Below are 24,237 nucleotides of genomic sequence, written 5' to 3' on the forward strand. Positions count from 1 at the left end.
TCTGGTAACCTGGGACCAGATGAGGTAATATGTCACATGCACTGTTGCCCAAACAACTCTTATTAATTGGAGAAAATAGGGTGCATCCTCAAGAAAGCATAGAGATTTCACTAAAAGATAATAACTGGATTTTCACATAACAAAGCGATGGCTGCCCTCCAAAATATGTGAAGACTGTAGCAAACTGGATGCTTTAAGAGCAAATTAAAGGTGAGTTTTCTGCAGCTTGTAACAACGAATCAAAACAACAGAAATCACGCTGTTTCAGTGAGCTTAAATCACTGGAGCCACACAAGGGTTTCACTAGAATCAGTGTTTGCATGAGGGTGCATGTTTAAGCACACAGGTGATGCAATGCACATTCCTGCTGGTGGCCTAATGCCATTTGGTAACCGATGACATGCTAATGTGGCAACAACGGCAAGGGTGGAGAGGAAGGCAAGTTAACGCGGATATAAACAACCCAGATATGCAGATTTTTAAAGCCTGCCAGTATTTTATGAGGAAGCAGGGCTTTGTTTGGGTAATTGCAGGGGTGTCACCCATGATTAGTCAGATCTCACACTGACTCTGTGGGTAAAGACAAAAAGTGAAAAAGGGGAGTAAACCCATCACATTACTGAAAGTTTGTGTTCTGCTTGTTCAACTGCTTGTAGCAAACTGTGTTTGCTAAACTGTCACTTACTGACTTTGTTGCGTTCATGGTCAGTGAGAAGCAAATGTGAGCAGAAACAAGCAGTTGTTGCCCTTTATGCTTCCATAAAGTTTGGGTTATAGGAAGCTCTGGGTTACAAGTCATACATTTCCGCATTGGAAAAGCAGCTACCAGTGCTACTGTGTGGAACTTTATCAACTGATTAGCTGGTCAGTGGACATTTCCTGGTATTAGCCAATGCAAAAAATCAACAGATTTTAATTTATGTTTTTTAAAATAATTTACTATTATTTTACAGCTTTTCCTTGTTTTGTCTACTTAGTCTGTCAGTTACAGACAATAACTAGTAAAATCACAGAAAAAGTATTTATTTACAAGACTAGAAAACAATGTGTAGCAGTTATTTGCTCTTTTATTACAATATTTACACTACTGTTTCAATGTTTGGGGTCACTTGGGGTCAGAAAAGTATTTTTTTTCCCCAATGAAGATAACATTAAATGAATCAGAAATACAGTCTAGACATTGTTAATGTGGTAAATGACTATTCTAGCTGGAAACGGCTGATTTTTAATGGAATCTCTACATAGAGGTACAGAGGAACATTTCCAGCAACCATCACTCCTGTGTTCTAATGCTACATTGTGTTAGCTAATGGTGTTGAAAGGCTAATTGATGATTAGAAAACCTTTGTGAAATTATGTTAGCACATTAATAAAAGTGTGAGTTTTCATGGAAAACATGAAATTGCCTGTGTGACGCCAAACTTTTCAACGGTAGTGTAAGTATAAAATTACACACAATATTCCACAACTGACTGCATCAGTCCACTGCCCTGCTTTGCTGTGTTCTCCATAAGTCAGTGTCGAGTCTCAATCATCATGTTGCATTAAAATGTGTTGCACATTTTCCTGTGATTGCATCCCCAGTGTGATGTCTATTTATTTGATGTTGGAATTTAAATTGTAGCTTCTAAGGTTATGCTGGTCAAACTGTTTTTTGATATCTTTTTTTCTGTTGTCACGTTTACATTAAAAAAAAAACATAAAAAATACAGTTTAATGTACTTTTTTTGACATCCTTGCTGCCAGATTTTTTTTTTTAAAAGAATTTAGTTTTCTACATGACAGTATGTGTAGAAGTCAGCTGTTACTGACTCTCAAGTAAAAAAAAAGAAAAAGAAACATGCTTACCTGAAGCATTGGTTTACAAAATTTAGCCACTTTTCATGCAGGTAGCAAAATATTGTATACTATGTGTATTGTATTAAGCCAAGACCAACTGTAACTTTGCAAAATTGCAAGCGATTGTTATTTCAGCCCAAAATACATTCAGATTATCCAGACACAGTGAAGGAGGCCACGCTACATAACAATACCACTGATACTCTGTGTGGAAGTGGACCAGCAGTATCAATAATCCTCATCTGAGTTTCCCTGCAAATCCATCTGTTTCTCCTGCTCAGCCGCCCTGCCCCACCCGGGACGGCTGGACCTCACGTTACGTAACTCACAGTTGGTGAGATCACAAGCAGAAACTTTGTCGCCTTCATGAACGGCGAGTGTACAGATTGTGTTTTGAGAACAAACAGGCCTGTGGTCACACAGACAATACCCCTTTCCTCTCCTGGAGGTCGGATCACTCAGAGAACCCGCTACTCTCCTGCTGGTTGAGATCCTGATCCTCCCATTTCCACTGGAAGGGATTCCAACCAGCACACATCAGCTGACCTGAGGTTCAGCTGTGTCATCAGGACAGGGAGGGGAATGCTGAGTCAGTGATACAGTTAGTGCTTTGACTGGATTTTCAAGTCTTCAGAGGTCGACAGAATGATCCGCGTCTACTCCAGATAATCCTGACGCAGACAATACTCAAGAAGGCATGAACGTAAGTGCAAAAACACAAACAAAGGTTGCACAGAGACTTTGTACCAGCGAGTCTAATCCTTCAGTGTCACCGTGACAACAGAAACCGTCTGCGGTGTCGAACGGGGCTCCATATCTGTTGCTGCCGTGTGGACACAAGCACAAAACGATAAGGCAAAACCAAATGTCTGCTTCAGCATTTGTCAGATTAAGGCAAATCTGAGGGCAGACGCGAGGTTACATAATCAGAAGTGACGAGCAGCAGCAGCAGCGCGGATGACCTTGAACATAAATAACGCCTCGGAGGATTTTCAGGCCCTGAATGAGAAAAGGGGCTCCAGGGTGCACTTCAGCACAGAACGCATTTAAAGAGCATACAGCCTGAAGGGGAGGATCAGTACAGCACACTTCACTGTTAAGAGGGTTCAACTTCGGCTCGAGGTGGGTTTTGTTCCTCTATAGGCTTCGATTGTTCCTCTGTGTATAACTGCCACATAACAATTTCCCTATCATACGCAGCAAAACAACACACTGGAATTGTAACTAAACTATGAGGTACAAAACAGAAAATTGCTTTTAAAAAAGGAAGCACATACCTGATTATTACATTCTGCAGGAGGATGCTGTCAACAATATTCAATGACACGTCAAAAACACTTGAAATGTACAAGCAAGTCGATTTTGTAGTCATAAAAATGGCTAAAAAAAACAAAAACTGAAACTCAGAAACACTGAAAACAATATTAAATACTTTAGACCCTTAGAAAGAATGGCTTGTTTGAACATCTATGGCTATCTGTCTTGGTATCACTGGGGTATGAATACTTTTGGACATGGTGACTTTTTGTCAAAGTTGAATTAAACACCTTTAACAGTGTTACTTGACATAACATAACTGGTCATGGTTCCAGACTTGCCCACATGTCCTAAGTATGTCAAATCTGAGGTGAAATACTGATGTGTAACTGAAAAAATGTAGAAATTCCTTGTATTTAACAGGGGTATGAATCATTTTGAGCTTAAGTGTATCTTTTGTTTTGTATTCTGCTGATTAAAAGGGATCTGCACTATTGACCACAGTGAGTCAGTTGGATTTGCTGCTTAGTGTTAAAGTGCTGCTGCAGGAGATAAACAAGCCCAGATCAGCTTTGTTTAGCAGAAGAAATGGGGCTCGGGGCACTTTATTGGCCCGAGTGACTCCTGGCTGGCAGCGTTGGTTTGGGCTGTGCCCCTAACTCACTGTCCACCCACAATAAAATGCTACGCCAATGGAAATTTCCACATGAGCACCTAACAGCCTGCATCAGCTCAGCACAGAGCTTCTTTGCAGCTCCCTGTCCTCATGACCTCTGCAGCCACGCTAGCCACAACCTCTCTGGATGCTGGCGAATCTCAGCTCAGTAACATCACAGAAAATGTCGATGAGCATCGTGTTTCTCGGTGTGTCTCTGACAGTCCTGTCAGTCTGTGAAAGAATTAAAGGAGTGTGTGTCATGTCTGCCAAACTCTGTGATGTCTCTTCCATAATCCAAGCCTTCTGTAAACAACGCAGATGTGCATCATCTCAGCTGCACAACTACACTGGACTTGTGTACTCTGTGGTAGCGGATCTGTAACTTTATACCTGCAGGCAAAGATACTATATGCACAGCTCTTTAACTAACTGTTTCCTGAATGTAATTACTGTGAACTGTTCATGAATATCTTACATGTGTTTAACAGAGAACTGGAGACAGGACGTTATTAGCCTCGCTTAGCATAAAGACTGGAAACAAGGGGAAACAGCTTTAGCACTGCTCCTTTCAAATGCTCAAAATACACCTACCAATAACACAAACTATTTAACAGAAAAGTTACCATTAATGTCCCCCGCACATTTTATTGAAATAAAGGTTCATCTATTATTAGGCCGACAGGACAAAATATGCACGGATGTAAAATATTAAACCAAACTGTACAAATGAACCAGAGAAGAACAACTATGCCTTGTACCTTGTACAAACATTATTGCCATGTGATGTTTTGTTTTTGCAGCCACGCCTGAACTACAGTGTTTAATGGCTTTATGGCGTTTACACAAGCCAAATGCTTTTCATGGATGAGAGAAGGCAAACCTGACTAGCACCGATAGGCATCACTGTTTACACTTTGATCAAAAGAGAGTGTCTCAGAAACTCCATGATGTATCAGGCCACTTTCCAATCCTGCAATTTGAGTCTTCCCTCAGTTGGAGTTACTTAATAATGAATGAAGGTTCTTCAGGAATTTGGCCATTTCTGTGTCCATGTTTAACTGACCGCCAGTTTTAAACACTCAGATACAACGTCCCAGTGGTGACGTAGTTTCTTTAAGAAAACACATAAAACTGTCTGATGGATTTTACGTTAAAATGTTCCTACAAAAATGACTTTTCAATGAAGATAATATTAAATTAATCAGAAATACAATCTAGACATTGTAATGTGGTAAATGACTATTCTAGCTGGAAACGCCTGATTTTTAATGGAATATCTACATAGGGGTACAGAGGGACATTACCAGCAACCATCACTCCTGTGTTCTAATTGTACATTTTGTTAGCTAATTGTGTTGAAAGGCGAACTGATGGCTAGAAAATCCTTGTGCAATTATGTTAGCACATGAATAAAAGTGTGAGTTTTCTTGGAAAACATGAAATTGCCTGAGTGACCCCAAACGTTTGAACGGTAGTGTAACTTGTTAACATATTTAAACTGGGCCAACAATAGTGTAAGGTAGAAAAGAAGTAGAAAAAAAATAAAATTGACATTTGACAAGGTGGCACCAGTGGATGGTATGACCCAAACCAGCAAATCTATTAACTAGGTTATTAATCAACTAAACATTTCAGCTCTATAGTACAGGTTGCTATTTGTGCATCTGGGGAAATAATAAAACTAACATGTACAGTGGAGGTCGGAAGGGGCCCAAGAACTCATTTTTCAGGGTGAATCAGAATATTAATTCTGCCATGGCAGTTTGATTTCAACTACTTAATTAACTAAAACATAAACTGTATCAGGAAAACATGGTATGCAAATTCAGTTGGACTAATGTGGAAGAGACAAAAAGCAAACATAGAACTACAGAATTGTGTATACACGATAAACGGGTTGTGATCATGAATATTATTAGTACGATTATTTAATATGGTAAAGGCAGCTGTTCAGAAACTGTCTCTGGTGGTTTGAAGCTTCCAGTTCTCTGTAGAGCAATGAGGAGCTAAACAGGTAGCAGAGGCAGATCAGATTAGACGGTAATAAAATTTAACAACTGAGCGACGACAGCAGCTGCTCAAAGACCAAGAATATCATCAGCACCTGATTATCATGTAATTGGCTTTAACTGCTGCAGTGTAAACACAGCAGTCTGTTTTATTATCTGTTACTCTCCTGTTAACAGCATGAAGGAATGGTGGAGATATGAGATGGGAGAGGCTGGACAGTGACGGCATTTTGAAGATTTCCCTCAGTGGATTTCTTTTAGTCAGTATACTAGCTGCAGATGTGTTTCTCTGCATGTGTACATGATTTATTTATTTTGATCAGGGACCATGGAATTAACATAGAAAAGATCTGAAGTATTGCATTTAGAGCATTAAGCTAATTTTCAACTCCTGGAGAAAGTAGACAAAGAGGACCAACAACATCAATAAAAACAGCACAGAACATTTCTGATTAACTTAAAGCAGTTCAGATTTTTTTACACTGTTTTTGAGATCTTCTATACATGGAGATCAAATTTAAATTGAGGGTCTAATACAACCTCAAGATACTTGAATTCTGTCACTGAATAGATTTCTTGATTTTGTATATTAACTTTAAAATACTGTTGGTTTGATTTCCTAACTGAGAAACACGTAGGCACTGTTTTTTCCAGTTTTAACACAAGGTGATTTGAGAAAAATGACAATGTGTCAGCTACACAACTGAGTTTCCAGTAAGGGAATAAACTCCACCACAGACCAAAAGAAACCACAGTCTGCTGCGAGACTGCTTTGACGACTTAGAGGAGGATGTAGACCTTTGTCTGGCATCTCTTCCCTTTTCACACTGCGCTCTACTGAGAATCTACAGCTAGCTTGTAGAAGGAACTCTCCTCTAGGTGTGTGTGATGTCAGCCTGCAGTCCTCTATCATCAACAGCCCTGCCGGCAAGGTCAGGGGTTGACGCAGACATAGCAGCACTGAAAACAAACCCTCACCACTTTCATTGTGGTGAAAAAAACAAGTAATAACAACCTTGAGTAACCTTTAAGGTTCAGCTTGTTCTGGTCACAAGCGTGACGCAGATGTTCCGGCTACATGATCGAAATGCAAAAACCAAATTCTCATTTACCTCAGACAAAAACCCACCAGGAGCTAATTTTGTTGATGATAATTTACACTTTAAAGGAGGTTCAGGTATCCTTCTTATAAAAAGTTAACTTTACTCCCACTATTTCTGTCGCTAAGGCTTAGAAATGACAGTTAGTCCAGAGCACCTTCTCAGAGTTCCAGATGAACTGGTTACATCAGTTGTGTTCATGCATTTCTTCACAGAAAACACAACAGAATGTACAGATTTTGGCCAGTGTGTTGTTTAAGTTTCAACAAAACAAGGCAAGCCGTGGTGCCCTGCCTCCAGTCTTAATGCTAAGCTAAGCTAACCATGCTCGTATGCCATGAGTGTGGTTCTGATCATCTCATCTCATTCTACTGGCTACCTCTAGTCTTTGGTAGTCTGATTCCCCGGATGTCGGCTGACGCTATAAGCCTACCAATGGTCTCTCATTTCCAGGATTTGCACATTACTGCTTACAAAATCCACTTTGCTACAGGAAACAACAACGTCCTAGCAGCAACTTGGATTGTGCAGTAAGGCAGCCCTTCCACTTCTTTTCCATGGATTATCCATTTTATCACAGTGCTCATCTCCTCGCACGCAAACGCTTCACCACGACAGTCCCTCTCTTACTATTCTGAAGAACATCAAAGCGGCATCCTTCGCTTAGCTCCAACCGAGATGAGTGCAGCTGGTTTAAAGAAATACACACAAGTCAGAGCGATTTTCCTCCTATATTAGAATGATGTTGAGGTGCAGCCAATAGACTGGTCAAGCGAGACTGTGTGTGTGGTAAAGCATCAGGTATGGTGGGATGTAAACTGGAGGAATGCCAGCTGTCACACTGTACACAGTGTTGTTTTTCCCTTAAAGGTTTGGACAGAGAGGATAAATGTCACACATTTTGTACAAGCTGTTTTGCAAGACAGAAGATGCCGTGTGGATGTTTCAAAAACACAGACAGGCGAATTCCACTGTGTGGTGAAAGAAGATGAAGCCCTAAAAGAATTGCAAACACTGAGGAAACATCCTCCTGCAACCTGTCGTGCAGAAAGATCTGACAGCAACACAGCTGGAGCCGCATTTTCTGAGTCAAGTGAGTCCCTGTCAGCTCGCATCTACACCTTGATCCATATTAACCCCGCTCTTCAGGGCCAGTGGCAGCTCTTTCACTTCCCTTCAGGCCACTATGTGGGGATGAGTAACAGCCAGCTGATTACTAACATCAGCAGGCCTGGGAAGCTGTGGTGGCTGAGCGCAGTTTGCAGTGTAACCTTCAGTTAGTGGGAGTTCATTGAACTCTAGTAGCTCTCTGCTTGTGCCTGGAGGAAAGCCAGGAAGTGTGTAAACTCAGCCTGGATCTTGTGATTGCTTGCGCAGCGGGGCCGAGCGCTGTGCAAACACAGTGTATCTCGTCCACAGCGTCCTCCACCTACTGCCGACTTTTCCTCCATAACAATGATCCTTACAATGTCACCATTAGGACTGTTAGCTTGGCTTGGGAACACAGGAAAAGGGAGGCATTACTGAAGGAAACATTGGAGAGGGTGGGTGGGTGGATTGGACTGAGGATGAAGAGGAAGCAGATAGAGAGGAAGATGGCGCCAAAGGTAATCAGACGGTTGTTGTTATAGCACACACGCTCCTTGTTCAAATGGAGCGGTCAAGTGATGTACCTGAAGCTGTTTGCTCTGGGTGTGGTGCACTTTCATGGATTACTTGATCAACATGGACAATTTTAATGTTACATAAAGAAATGCTACCCCAAACTCTGTCATCAACCATCAGCTACAAAAGGAAGAAGCCAAGAGGTTCAAACACAGAACCTTCTTCCTCTGAGGTGCACTAAACTCTTGAAACTCAACATTTTATGTGTCCATCATTATCAGTAAGTCTGTCCTTGGTCAGCAGCACGATGAAATTAAATGTTTCAATGACAGTGCTTGTTAGATCATTAGAAACTGTCTGAATCCACCACAACTTTATAATGACATAATATCAGGAGCAACATCTGGTGAAAAACTTTCTTCTCGCAGGGATTGACCAGGTACACTACCATTCAAAAGTTTGGGGTCACCCACATAATTTCATGTCTTCCATGAAAACTCACTTTTATTCATGCACTAACATAATTGCACAAAGGTTTTCTAATCATCAATTATCCTTTCAACACCATTAGCTAACACAATGTAGCATTAGAACACAGGAGTGATGGTTGCTGGAAATGTTCCTCTGTACCTCTATGTAGATATTCCATTAAAAATCAGCCATTTCCAGCTAGAATAGTCATTTAGCACAATAACAATGTCTAGACTTAATTTGTGATTACTTTAATGTTATGTTCATTGTAAAAAAATAGTTTTCTTTCAAAAATAAGGACATTTCTAAGTGACCCCAACCTTTTGAACAGCAGCGTATGTGGAGGTCAGGGTATGGAAATTTGTGTGCAACTACTTGAGTTGCTTTTCACAAATATAACACCATGTAAGCCTAAAAAAAACAGGCTGTCTGAAAGTGTTACCACCTTTTGTGAGATTAATGGCACTGAGACCACAAAGACACACCAAACACCGGTGTTGTCAGACAGACAGCGAGATGAACTAACACCAATATAAACCCTGCAGCTACACCACCTTGAGGTCCCAGTCTGCTTCCAAACAATGAGTTCCTACAGAGGGTCATCTCACCACTTACAGACGGGCAACAATTAAAGGGTAAACCTGAGCCCTTCACCCGTACAGTGAGGCCATCCTGTGGAAGGGTCGCTGCAAATCAATATTAAGTTGTTCTGAGTGACAACTTTTAACCTATGAAGAAACATTTCTATCCTGATGGAATATGTTTTGGAGGAACGGTGTTCAAACCCCCTGTAGATTTCCCGAGACTTGGAGAATTGATTTGTCACTCAAGTGCCCGAAAGTAAAAACAAAGCTGTTCTGCATGGATGCACTATAAATCTGGATGGAAAGCCTGTTGTCACAGGAGGAAGCGAGACACAACAAATCTTACGACTATGGATACTGACCCACAACTGTCTTTCCCTGAAATATATTCATAGAGTGACAGATTTAAAAATGAATGCTTGGAATGCACGGTTCAGTCTTGCGAGATTGAGGCGTACTTTGCTGTGAAACTGAAAGGGTTGATCGATCTGCAAAATGATTTATTGGCAACTATCAGGAGGCAATCAGTCATTTCTGTCATGTTTTTCAAGGAAAAGTCAATGGCTCCAGCTTTTCAAATACAAGTAACCTTCTCTTTATCATGTATGATAGTCAAAGGCAAACATTTAAAGATCTGCTTTGCTTTGCGCTGCTGCTGTCACTATTTTTCTTGTCAATAGAGAAGAAGCCCCCAAATAATGATAAATTGTAGCAAATAGGTAAAATTGCTGCTTTACAAGGCTGAGTGATTTAAACATCTGTCCTCTACTGATTCCACCTGCTGAATGAAATTAAGTTTCCTCTGATAAAGACCCAACTGAGGCTGAAAAAGTAGCTGTACAGGACTCCACAGTGAACTGGGGCCAAGGAGGAACAAAAAAGACAAGGTGAATTTTTAATCTTGGACGGATTACTTATTGAAATAACATGCAATATCTCCAAAGCACGATAAGAAAAGCCGTTTGTTCTGGGGGGATTTCTAGAGAATCCTTTTTTAATATATTTGGCCAGCACTGCTGTGCAGAGGCCATGACAGAGCAGTTCCGTAGCACAGATGTATGGGGGAAAAAAACAAACAGAGAGGAGTTAAAATATGCTTAGTTACATTTTTCCATAAAGGGAAGTCATCTATAAAAATGACAGACTCTTGAATGGAGTTTGGTTAATAAAATTCAGGTTCCAAATTTGAAATGATACAATTACAAATCACAAAGACTGCGATTTAGGATATAAGCTACTGTTCAAAAGTTTGGGGTCACTCAGGCAATTTCATGCTTTCCATGAAAACTCACACTTTTAGTCATCATTCATCAGTTAGCCTTTCAACACCATTAGCTAACACAATGTAGCATTAGAACACAGGAGTGATGGTTGCTGGAAATGTTCCTCTGTACCCCGATGTAGATATTCCATTAATCCTTTGATGCGCAATGTGGGGCAGGAGATACTCATTTTCCATTGGATTTGGATCACTTTTGACCCATGTTGTGCATCAAAGGGTTAAAAATCTGCCATTTCCAGCTAGTCATTTACCACATTAACAATGTCTAGACTGTATCCCTGATTCATTTAATGTTATTTTCATTGAAGAAAAAAATGCTTTTCTTTCAAAAATAAGGACATTTCTAAGTGACCCCAAACTTTTGAACAGTAGTGTGTATGTTTAACACATGTCTGAGCCAGAGTTGTGTCAGTGGTTTTACAAATGCATGTCGTCCTCCTTGTGTGACAGTCAGGTAGCAAAGTTCCATCTCATGCTTTAAATTTGTTACACAGTGACTATTGGACTACAGTTTGGCTTTAAAAATATATTGCAAATCAAATCACTATATCTGTCAGAAAATCCCTAACCTTTCCAGCCCTAGATACTAACTAACTCTATATACCAACTATACTGGCAGCTGTAGACATGCACAGCATGAATACCTTCTCATGACCACCCCCTCCTCCCCCAAGCAGGTCAGGTCTCAACCACCCAAGCAGATACCAAACAGCTCCTGGCACTTTAACTTGCACACCAGCCAGTCAGTGTAACCTGGTGGCAACAGTTACTGAGACTCAGGTCGCAACCTGCTCAAGAAAGTGTGTCATGATGTAAGAAGAGGCCAGATAAAGTCAGAATCTGGCGAGCCGTTTAGAGCTTTTACACAAAGTGACCCGAGCAGCTTGTCCTCACAGAAATACACACAGAATCCCATCCAATTAATCTCATTATTCAAGCACTGAACCTGACACTGAAACTGTGGCAGATGAATCCACAGAGACCTTTTCTCCTGCTATCTGCTGCACTCAGGGGGGAAGAACTCTAGAAGTGGTCGGGTCCAGATCGTGGTGCTCTCACTGCCCTTCACTCGTGTTTTTTTTACAAGTGAGACCCTGTCAGACGGCAATATACTCAAAGAATGTGAGATGTTGCGTCACTCAGAGCTCATCACAGCAGGTCTGACCCAGATACCTGCTGCTGCCATATTGTTGGCATTGTGGTTGAGCTTTTAGCGTTGTATTACTTTTTGTATGTCTGATCTGACCATAATATACAGGCGGTATAGACTGCTGCTGCAGGGTTTACTCCTGTCATGATAGTTCCATGATCAAAAAGCCACTAGTGAGATAAAGGTCCATTTAAATAGGACAGAAATCATATGGAAATCTAGAAACAATCAAAGGGCAACTTTACTGTTTTATATTGAAGCTTTTTCTACGGATACCACACAGAACAGTCAGGATTTATATTCTTTACAAGCATATTGTCTCATTCTTTCTTTCAAATGTGGAGGACAGTGTGAAGAATCTTCTTTATGGTTCCAGAAAAAGGTTCACTTTGCATCAGCTGCTTTGGACCACTTTGGTTTCTAGATGACACAGTTGGCACACGCTGGTGTAGAGAATCTGTGCCAGCTAGTGTGGAGCTGATGGCCCCATATTAAAGATGGTGAAGCTGCAACATCAAATTAGAGCTTTATGCCACTTTGGAGCCACTCTTTGGGGTAAAATGTGTTTTATCTATGACCTGAATCAACACAGCTCCAAGTGTCTGTATTATTGTTGGTCAACACTGTGAAAAAAATGTAGTTTTTAAGTGGAATTTTTTAAACAATGTAATGTACTAACCCTTTTACAGAATTTTCCTGTTTTGTCAAACTGCATATTTTAATAAGGAAAATCACAGGGGAAAAAGTATTAATTTACAAGTTAACAAAGGGGGAAAATGGGTCAGAAGTATAAATAACATTATTTTATATTTTTACAGATTTATCTGTGGCCAAAGCTCTATTTATTTAATGCGTGTGGTAAAAATATAGATTTATGATCAACAATATTAATAGAAAATTGTTGAAAATCGAAAATCCCAAGTCAAACTTAGTCCTTAAATGATGTATACATTTGGATGATAATGGTCTGCACTGATCACTGGTCTCTTTTCAGTTGTTTGGTTTAAATTATTCACACATTTATTCTATTCAGTAATAAAGCAGACTATTCAAATGTGTTTTATACCATCAGTGGCTTTGTACATCTTGCTCTCCATTGCAAACAAGATCAAGTTTGGTTTTACTTTTGACATCACCATTATCATCATGACGCATCTGACATCATCTGATCGTGTTAAATGACCTGTCTGTCTGTCTGTCTGTCTGTCCGTCTGTCTGTCTGTCCGTCCCCCCTCAGGTGTGAACTGACTGGGTCTACAGGTACTCACTCGTTCTCCAGCAGGGTCATGCAGACCACCTCCTTGACTCCCGGGTTGTTGGCTTTGTCGCAGGAGCAGCCCTGCAGGCTCCACGTGGCCATCCGCACCACGGGCTTGCCCCTCCCGCAGCCCGAGCGGGGGCTCCACGTTCGGCCGCACAGAGATGATCTGGGTCGGTCCTCCGGGAGGGAGGTCCAGGTCGTCGCTCCTGAGGCTGAATGAAGTGGGGCTGGGGTGAGACTTGGTGGTGCAGGTGAGCCCTCCGTTGGTGTTGGTGGATGGAGCCCTGGAGCGCTCCACGAACACCTGGAAGCGGATTTTGTCCAGCAGGGAGCTGTTGATGTGGTTCACCCTCACCAGGTCCTCGATGCTCTTGAACGGGCCGTGCTCTGCCCGGTAGGCCACGATGTTCTTGGCGATCTTCTCCGTGATGCCCCTGATGCTCATGAGCTGCGCCGGGGTGGCGGTGTTAATGTTCATCCCGGTGCTGGACTGGTGCTCCAGGTCTTTGCGCAGCGAGGACGGGGAGTGCTGGGACGAGCTGGTCCTGCTGGAGACGCAGATTTCCAGTTTGATCACCTCCAGTTTGGTGGCTCCGATGCCGCTCACCAGAGCCAGGTCCTCCACCTTCTTAAAGCCGCCGATACAGTCCCGGTACTCCACGATGTTCTGAGCCACGGTGCGGTTGACCCCCGGCAGAGTCATGAGCTCCTCCTCGGTGGCCGTGTTGATGTTCAGCCGCTCCTGGTTCACCAGGATGTGGCTGAAATTGCACGCAGCGCTGAATTTGCGCTTTCCGCAGCTGAAGTCTGTGGGGTCCTTGGGGATGGAGCGGTGGCAGCCCAGACTCCCACCCATGGCTCCAGAGGGTCACCGGGGCTCGGAGCAGACGGAGGGCCACGGCAGAGAAACAACCGGCACGAAGCAAACTACGGAGGAGCGGAGAGGTGACAGTCAGATCGTTACGCACACATCCCGGTGGTGCTTCATTAACGGGGATCAGTCATACGCACCACAGCGGCCGTCCTCAGCCCGGATACATGCTGCCCTCAGCGGCTCCTAAACGCTCTGAGCTCCGTGCAGCTGAGCGCAGATAAGAGCTGGATCCAGCAAACTTTGTCCTCAGACTCTCCGTGTGCGTCTGGCCACAGGTCGGCCTGGACACGCTCATCTGACGGCGAGACGCTCACATCAATACAAACCATCCTCACGGCGTCAAGTTATACATTCACACCGGAACGCCGAGTGGTCGTCTTCAAAGTAAAAGCACCGTCAGACTAAATCTCGCAGTGTGGTTCAGTCAGACGAAAAACAAAACAAAACAACAAAAAACACAACTACATAAATATGGAAGAAACAAAGGAACCAAATAAATCGGCATATAATCTTATTTTTTTCAATTTTGCCCAAAAAATACATTCTTATATTATTTTTTTTTCAGTTTTCATTTCAATTTTTTACTAATTTACACATTTCTTTTCACATTTCACTTTTCATTTTAAGATTCATTACTACTCCTACATTCATTTTGCCTACACACTGAATAATCTGTGCAATATCAATATTTAATTTACATATAGAAGAAGAAAGCAAGTTTATTTATGCAGCACTTTGTCATACACTGAGGTTATTCAAAGTGCTTTAAAGCATAACGGGTGAAAAAACCTGCAAAGAGAAAAATACAAAGTGCAACCAGTAAAAATAAAATTTGTTTAAATACGTACATCAAAACTGTGTAGAGAAGTTCAATAAAGTGCACACATTTTTTAAGATTATGTCAAACTGATTGATTCAAACTGTAGAAAAAAATAAAAAAAAATAAATGTGTAAAATAAAGTATACAATAAAACAGAAAAGAAATTTAATTGAAATTAAGTACTCAAAAGCGTAGACAAGTATTATCAAAAGAACAGGCTGTTTACACCAGACTTATAATAGTACAGAACACATAGCATACAGGAAATATTATCACACAGGAAAATTTTGGAAAAATATTGTTATAGCAGATCATTCCATCACAAGAAAATATTGACTTTACAGAGATTTAACAAAAGAAAAGAAAATGACAATATTGAAAAGGGGGTTCCATTATCATCATTTTCTTTTAAAAAAAAATATGTGAAAAGTTATATTTTCTTGAGATGGAATGATCTGCTATACCTATGTGCAATCACTGCCCATTAAACTTATTACCATTGTTACATATTTACTTATGTAATCTTTTAGTTGATTTAAATTTTTTCATGATGTCTACATTTTATCCCCTTTGCTGCTCTATTAATCATGTACATTTATTTACTCTGTTTACCATGCCTTTGGTTCTTAATAACCAATATAGATAATAATCAACTTTCCCAAATACAATATTGCAAGCATCAGATGTGATCTCTCCTTAAATGTATGTAATCATTATGCTCTTTGCTGTTGTTGCTTTGCGCCTGGGAATATGTCTCTATAACTATAATTTGTCATCCCAGCTTTTATTTTGGAACGTAGAGACTCTCCCTGTCAATTAATGCTTCCTCCAGGAATGACAGGGGGCGTGGCTTCAGACATGACGTCAAGGTGTCAAAATTACTGGAGAAGTGAAGCAGAACTGACATGTTGTAACCTGCAGCTTGTTCAGTTATCAATTTATTTTTATGCAAATTATAAGTCAAGACTTTGAGGTTTGGCCTGTGTGTGCTGTGAGCTCTGCAGCTATTTCTGAAGTTTCAATGCATTGTATGTGTTTGTTGTTATCAGCTATTAGTGGGAAACGTTTTAGTGAGAAAATATTGACATTTAAAAATGAAAATTTGAAATGAAAACCTCCCTCAGACCTGACCAGGATACTGCAGCTGGTCTCAGTGTTTGCTTGTGGCCTCGATCAGTGGAAGGACGTCATCTCTCTGGTTTCCTCTGATCTGATCCTACCTGAGTGAATTAGCATTGCATTATAATTTCAGATAAGACTTGTGCTGTGGTTTCATTCACTATCAACAAAGCCTATGATGATGTATTGATCATATGATTCTCTCATCTATAGTTCTTTCCAGTTGGAAATAAGAAACATGATGGGATTGTTGCATTTGCACTTATTCTGGTACAGACGTGCACCGCTGTTGATTTCATGCTACTGTGTGCTAATGTAACAGGTTTCGTAAATGCGTCACACCAGCACATTGCATAAGTGAGATTCAGAAACCAGTTCATGATGAGGTTTCAGTTCTTCTTGAGGAGGCTCTGAAATGGGGTCCATGAGAAGTTTCCAACTATGTTAAGAGATCAATAGATCCTTGAAAGTATTCTGCAGATCTGTAGACAGGTTCTTAGGGTTCCTACAGGGTTGCTTATGAAGATTGCAAGTCATTGGGTGCACATACAAGTTCAAATAAGGATTACCATGTTCCTGGCATGGGTTTTGGTTTGTGGAAACTTTCAGGAGCTTGTTGATCTTTGTACAGGCATTCTTGAGCATTTTGTAGGGATTCTCAAGCAATATGAGGAGTAGTTTAAATCTTTTTAATTCCTTTTTTTTAAAGATTCTTCTGTAACATTGGTTTTAGGATGTATAACTTTTTGAGAATATTCCAGGGCCAAAGGGTGGATTCCAAATGAAAGGTTCTTAACCCTTTGATGCACAGTGTGGGTAAGGAGATTCCCGTTTTCCATTGGACTTGGGTCAGTTTTGACCCATGTTGCACATCAAAGGGTTAAAGCGCTGTGTGTGAGATGACAGAGGTAACAGGCTTCTCAGTAGAGTCTTGAGGGCTCTCAAGGGCTTCCAGTGATATAAGAGGAGTTTTTGGAGCCCTTTAAATTGGTTGAACTAAAGATTAAAATTAGTTCTAGGGTCTCTTGTGGGAATGTCAAGGATTCTTAAGGCGTTCCGAGGGTCTTGTGAAGATCCCTTCTCCAAGGAAGCACTCTGAGCTGTTGACGTAGCTCCAGAAATATTCGAGAGGTTAATTAAATACTTGTGGGGGGTCTAGAAGTGTGTTATAGAGTCCAACAAAAATAAGGACAACTTTTTTTTTTTTTTTTTTTTTTAACATGATCTAGTACTTGAGGGGTTTTCAATGGTCCTTTCCCATAGGTCTTTCTTTGGGGATTGTTCACGTGGATTTGTGGTTCTTTGGATGATTATAAGGGTTGTTGAAGTGTTTCCTTCTGTCTGTCTGTCTGTCTGTCTCTCTGTCTATCTGTCTGTCTGTCTGTCTGTCTGTCTGTCTTAGTTAATGTTCACGATTGAAGGATGCAGGATCATTATTTTAATTAAAGGTTTCATGGTCAACACTGCACTGACAGTTATGTAATATATAACAAATCATAGCTGACAAATGCAAATTCTGTCACATGGCAGTCTGTTTATCAGATGGGCATCATGTTTGATTGGGATCCATTAACATGGAGCTATAGTACTGACAGAGACATTTGGTGCAGACAGTCAGCTGTGTAACAGGATTCTCTACTAAAAGGATAAGCCACTGTTCGCATCACAGCTCTATTTACAGGCAGGATGCCTCATGACATACATACTGGACATTGTCAGCATGACCCCACCTCACCGCTTATGCAACACAGATTTAGCAGAAATCTCCAGTGCAGGCATGATCCAATTAAATAATCAAAGAAGGGATTCAAAGCTGACGGCATCGACTTCCCTTAAAAGGACAAATGCAAAAGACGAATGGAGCTAAATGATCCAAATCAGTTAAGAGGATTTAGATTTCACAGTGATATGAATCCAAAGAACATGATGGCCGCTCAGGATGGATTGGTGTGGTCTGATAGCATCTTCTCCTGCCTGCTGTCTAATGTTACTAATCCTGTGGATCTTGTCAGTGGCTCTTCTTGGCTCCACTTGACCTGCTAAGAGAGCGCTTGTGTCAGTTTGTGGCTACGGGCCATCAGGGAGACATGTAACTACTGGTCAGCCACCTTGTGTTTACCTTGGACTTGTTTTTTCCTCTGTTAATGCTGGTGTTTTGTAGGAGTACAAAGAAAGAGATGGTGAAAATAAGTTCAATAATGGACCAGTGAATAATTTCTGAAAATCTCCCAGTTAAGATCAAAAAAGCTTGACTATCCCCCACTAGAAGAATTCTGTCAATATTTGAATGAAAAGCAAATTTACTATTGATAGTCATCGTCCAAAAGCACCAGTCTTGCCCCAACTTTCCCTGTAGCACTAAAGTTGTAGAAAAGAAATGGTAATGCCCAGTGACATTTGCCAAACATTTCCATGTTCCTCAGAGGATGAACCCTTCACTGTGTGGCCATTTAATGAGCTTTCTTCTTGTGCTAAAATGCTAAAATTGCATAGAGCAGATCAAACCCATTGGCAGACTCTCTGTGAAATTTGCTGTTGATATTCATGGGCCCCAGAGGATGCTCCCCTAGGCTCTCACTTAGGCCCCTTTTTGACCAAGCTGGTTCCATTGCTAGTTCGGAGCCAGTGCCTGACTTAGCACCAGCTCTTTGTGTTTCCACCAACTAAGTACCGGCTCCAGGCTCCAAAAACTGGTGCTTTTCAGGCACCAACTCTTTGCTGGGCCAGAGTTAAGAACCGAGTACGTCACGGGTTACGGTGAAGAACGATCAACAGTGGAAACACAGAACCACCACTTTTAAACAACCGAGTGAGAAGTAGTAGTGTTTAGTGTTAGTGTTTTGAAAACAGGTAAATATGGATGCCAGTAGCATGACTGCGGATGAGCCCAGGCAACAGCTGATCTCTGTCTCGCAATTAACCTTAAGATCATCTATAAAGAAATTTCCCTCATTTTAACTTTGCGTTGAGGTCTAATGATCAAATCTGTTAACATGCTAAGCTAACAGACTGAACATGGTGAACAGTACCTGCTGATCACTGCCATTTCAAGCATGTTGCCACACCTGCTTGACAATTTGATAAACATCACCACTATGCTTCACTAGCACAGTGACATCTTCTAGTTTTGTTAATCTTTCACTAAGGATCAATTACATAATTACAACTCATTTTAATGTAAAAATCCTTTGTTTTTAGCCTGAAAGCACTGCTAGGCTTATAAATCCTACTCACAGTTTAATAGTCTCCTGATTGTATTTGTGGCTCTGTACTGCCAGAATAACATGCGCTTTTGAAATATATAAAACACAGGTAGACAGAGTGAGTGTTGTTGGTGTCAGTGACTTATTACCCACATACATAACATTTTGCCCAGCGCTGGAGTTAATCAAGAAACACTGTAGCTTTCAGTGAACGCAGGTCAATGTCAGGACAGAAATTAACCAGACATGAACCAACATTGTTTCATCTGATAGGACAGAGAATCTGGCAGCAGTAGTGTATGCACAGTGCAGTGGATGAATCAGGGGAGCATAGTGGATTCCTACAGATCATGTCCCACAGTAAAGACTGATCCTTGTAATGCAGTCAAGGCCTGGTCCTCTTAGGGATCGAGGCAGGATAACATTTGTGACCCCTTCATGTCTTGTCATGTGGGCTGATACACCAGATTTAAGTGTACATCTTTGTAATTGGCTGAGAGTGTGCTTACCTATTTGACATGAGGGGTGGGCTGGCCAATCAAAAAGAGGAGAGGCCGTCAGACTGGTGGGGTTGTGATGTGACGCTGGACTATAGCAGTGTTTGTTTCTACTGCACACAGCAGCTTTGAGTCCAAAGGGTCCAGGTTTTGTTTGAACAAGCTAGAGAGAAAAAAAAGAATGTAAGGTTACATCAATGAACGTTTCAAACACTGTTTTTCTTTAAAAATTAAAAATGTCATGACCAGACTTACCATTATGACTCATTTGATTGATTAGATACTGTATTGTGGACCTGATCAACATACTGGTTGTCTGGAGGAAGACCTCTCACTGATTCAATTTATTTGCACTTTCCTCACTGATTCCTCACTGTGACCACATTAACTTCCTGATGCAGTATTTGCTAATGTCAGTGGTACATAGGAAATAAACCTGGATCCAAACTGTTCCTAGCAGCACAACTCCTGTGATACAGGTTTCAGCAGGAAGTGTCCCAGAAATATATGCCAGTTTCCCTATCTTGACACAAACAACATACTGAGGTGAGAGACCTGAGACCTCTGGTCTTTATGTGCCGTGACATTGAGGGTTTTGTGAATGAGATGGGATGAGGACACAAATGTGTATAGAGTTACTAACAAAAATCAGTCTACTAAGGGCAGGAAAAGAACCCCTGCATCTTTTCCAGAGAATGTACCATCTTTTACAGTCACTTGAAAAATTCCTCATGACTGCAAACATTCAGGAACTCAAAATCCACCTTAAATACATTTAGAGTCCCACAAGAACTAAAAATGTTCTGTAAACAATATCCTATTATCAATGTGTTACCCTAATAAGGATCCATTGCAACAACTCCAGAACCTATTTAAAGACTCCTGAACTCCCTGTAAGTACTCTTGGAATCCATTCAAGACCCCTGAAATCCCCTCAGTGAAAGCCCAAACCTACTTAAGAATGTGTGGAAACCCTGGAGGTTCACAAGTATTTATGTCAAGAACCGATGCAGATCATTTAATAATTGTGGACTCCAACAACCCCAGGAAGCGTGACTCCCCCCAACACCCCAAAAGCCTTCCAGACCCCTTTAGGGACTATTTTTATTGACTGTTGACTTTTTCAAGAGTCCTTGGAACCTTAATAGTCAAGAACATTTTGATTCCCCCAATAACTCAAGTAGGTTCTTCAAGAATCATTTGTCAACCCTGTTACCCTCACAAGGAACACAGGGGCCACCTTAATCATGTTGTGTTCTGCCAGATCTTGTTTACCTTTCTAGAGTATCTCACAAACTTAACACTCTCAGAAACCGCTAAAGCCCTTGCAAGTCCCACCAATTTTGTTGCTCCTATGACCCTCATGCCAAATATAGTTACCACTTCAAGAACCCCTGCAATCTTCTTAAGTACACCAATGTGAACTGAAGAAGTGCAAAACCATCTTAATGAACACTGAAACTCATAGAACCATTTAAAAATAGCACCTCACAGGCTTGAAAATGAAATTTTCAAAAACATCTAGATTGCACTTAAGAGCTCCTGCAGTTCCCTCAAAGACTCAAGGAGCTTCATAAAGAATTAGATGTCCTGCAAACATTTAAAGAATCCCTATAATCCCTATACATGAAGCTATAAAGCTAGAATCCTCTAATGAACACTCAGAGCACTCTTTACTTCCATCCCTGGAGCGAGGACCCTAAGGGAACCCTTAGAACCTGTTAATGTCATCTTAACCACCTCAGAGACTACTGAACCTACCACAGGAGAGCCAGAACTGTAAAGAGGTTATGTAATAATTCAGGAACCTTTAGTGTTCCCTGAAGAGCTCTTCAGACTCCCAGAAGAACTCCAGGAGTTTCCTGAAGAACATCCTGTTACTCCTAGCACTCCTCCCTAAAATACCTCCTGAATGACTGCTAGAAGCCTATCAAGAGCCTACGATGGTCTCAGAACATGAAAGACTAAACAGTCACCTTTAATAATCAAGGAATCAAAATTATTTTAAAACTAACAGTTATAAACCATTTGCTTACTTTACACAGTTATCTTCACAGTTAGCAGACCAAGGTGCACTGTGCTCCTGATAGAGCATTTAATCTGGCCTGTTAACGCAGAATCAATGTATGATAAAGGTCAGAAAGGAAGGTCTTTTCATTAGGTCAAAGGGCATGACAACACAAGTAGAAGGTGAGTCCTTTGCTCAACACAATAAGGGTTTTAAGTACATTATGACAATACAGTATGGTCATGGTTAAAGTTCAGAGAGACACTGATAAGACTTATCAAGGGCACAGAAAGTCCCCAACCATGTCAACAGAAGGCAGTTTGGTGCAGTATTGTGCTGCCACCTTCAGGTCACAGTACAAACTTCATAATTCTACATCTCACTTTAAAGCCCAGACATGGTTCCAAAGTATCTTTTTTGTCATTTTCGTCTGTATTTTCTGTGTTCTTCTGCAGATGCATGTTCTATTTAATGTTGTTAGATAACTAGAACACTTCTAGCTACATATTGCTTCTATGCTACATTCTAAGACATAAAGGTTCCACGCTTTTAGTCTGTTGTTATTTGTGTTGTATTCACATCCATTCTACAGTGTCACGAAGAAGTATTTACCCCCTTCTCGGACTCTTCCCCCCTCCACCCCCCACTTGAATGTTTAAGACCATCAAACAACTTTAGATATTAGACAAAGATAACCAAAGTAAACACAAAATGTAGTTTTTAAATGATTTAATGTTTCAAGGGAAAAAAGCTATCCAAACTTGGCTGACCCTATGTGAAAAAGTAATTGCCCCCCGTGTTAAATCATGAATTAACTGTGGCTAATCACATTTTTTGAAAAGTGAGTTCAATTTCACTGACCACAATCAATCAATCAATCGTCATGCCATTCAGCGTAGGCGATCATTTCTCTTCAGCTCCTCCAATCTTTTGCTCTCTGAATTGGGACTGTTGCCCGTTCCATGTGTGGCCATGATGTCAGTCCATCTATCATTTTCATTCTCTGTCTGCCTCGTCCTCTCTTCCCACTCATTTTTCCAGTTGTGACAATATATTCCAGGGTATCCTTCCTTAAGATGTGTCCAAAAAGTGTTGCTTGCCGTTTCCTAATATTGTTCAGTAGCATATAATTTGTGTTTAGTGTTTTTAAAACATCTTCATTGGTTATTCTGTCCGTGTCAGATATACGCAGCATGTGTCTTTAAAACCACATCTCTGCTGCAGTGATTTTGTTTGACATTTTATTATTTATGTTCCAAGGTTCACATCCGTACATCAGAACTGGTAGGATGTAACAGCTGAGAGTCCTCATACGGATGCTAATTGCTACTTTCTTATTTGTCAGTATATTATTCTGATTACCTCCAGACCTGTTCACTCAAGAAATCACTTAAATAGAACATGTCTGACAAAATGAAGTCAACCAAAACACCTCAAAAAGCTGCAACAAAATGCTGCGATCCAACGAAGTTCTAGAACAGTCTGGAAAGGGTTACAAAGCCATTTCTAAAGCTTTCGGACTCGGTGAAACCCGGTGAGAGCCATTATCCACAAATGGAGAAAACATAGCACAGTGGTGAACCTTCCCAGGAGTGGCTGGCCTACCAAAATTACCCCAAGAGAACAGCGACAATTCATGCAGGAGGTCATGAAGGAACCCAGGACAGTATCTAAAGAACTGCAGGCCTCCCTTACCTCAGTTAAGGTCAGTGTTCATGACTCAACAATAAGGAAAAAGATCTATAAAAGAGTTCCAAGGTGAAAACCACTACCAAAAAGAACATAAAAGCTCGTCTTACTTTTGCAAAAAACATCTGAATGATCCCCAAGACTTTTGGGAGAATATTCTATGGACTGACAAGACGAAAGTTGAACTTTTTGGAAGGTGTGTTATATCTGGTGTAAAAGTAACATAGCATGTCAGAAAAAGAACATCATACCAGCAGTCAAACATGGTGGTGGAAGTGTGATGGTCTGGGGCTGCTTTGCTGCTTCAGGACCTGGACGACTTGCTGTGATTGATGGAACCATGAATTCTGCTCTCTATCAGAAAATCCTCAAGGGGAATGTCCAGCCATCAGTTCGTGACCCCAAGCTGAAGCGCACTTGGGTTCTGCAGAAGGACAACGATCCAAAACACACCAGCAAGTCAACTTCTGAATGACATAAAAAAAAACACACACACACAAAATGAAGGTTTTGGAGTGGCCTAGTCAAAGTCCGGACCTGAATCCGATTGAAATGCTGTGGCATGACCTTTAAAAGGTCGTTCATGCTGGAAAATTCTCCAGTGTTGAATTAAAACAATTCTGCAAAGAAGAGTGGGCCAAAGTATCCCCACAGAGATGTGAAAGACTCATTTCCAGTTATAGAAAACGCTTGATTTCAGTTGTTGCTGTTGAGGGTGGCTATACCAGTTATTAGGATTAGTGGGCAATTACTTTTCACACAGGGTCTGGTAGCTTTGAATATTTTTTTTCCCCTAAATGAAATCATAATT

At 41.0% G+C, this 24,237-nt stretch overlaps 1 protein-coding gene across 1 annotated transcript in view; it reads right to left on the reverse strand.

Moving 5' to 3' along the window:
* eepd1 (endonuclease/exonuclease/phosphatase family domain containing 1) overlaps positions 1–14,405 on the reverse strand; it is a 37,983-nt gene extending 23,578 nt beyond the window's left edge. Inside the window, 2 exon segments of the mRNA XM_055018149.1 lie at positions 13,224–13,333; positions 13,335–14,405. Of these exon segments, the coding sequence (XP_054874124.1) occupies positions 13,224–13,333; positions 13,335–14,072 (848 nt within the window). The 5' untranslated portion in view covers positions 14,073–14,405.
* Between the last annotated feature and the right edge of the window lie 9,832 nt (positions 14,406–24,237).

Source organism: Amphiprion ocellaris, chromosome 15 (genome assembly GCF_022539595.1).
Source record: "Amphiprion ocellaris isolate individual 3 ecotype Okinawa chromosome 15, ASM2253959v1, whole genome shotgun sequence".
NCBI lineage: Eukaryota > Metazoa > Chordata > Actinopteri > Pomacentridae > Amphiprion > Amphiprion ocellaris.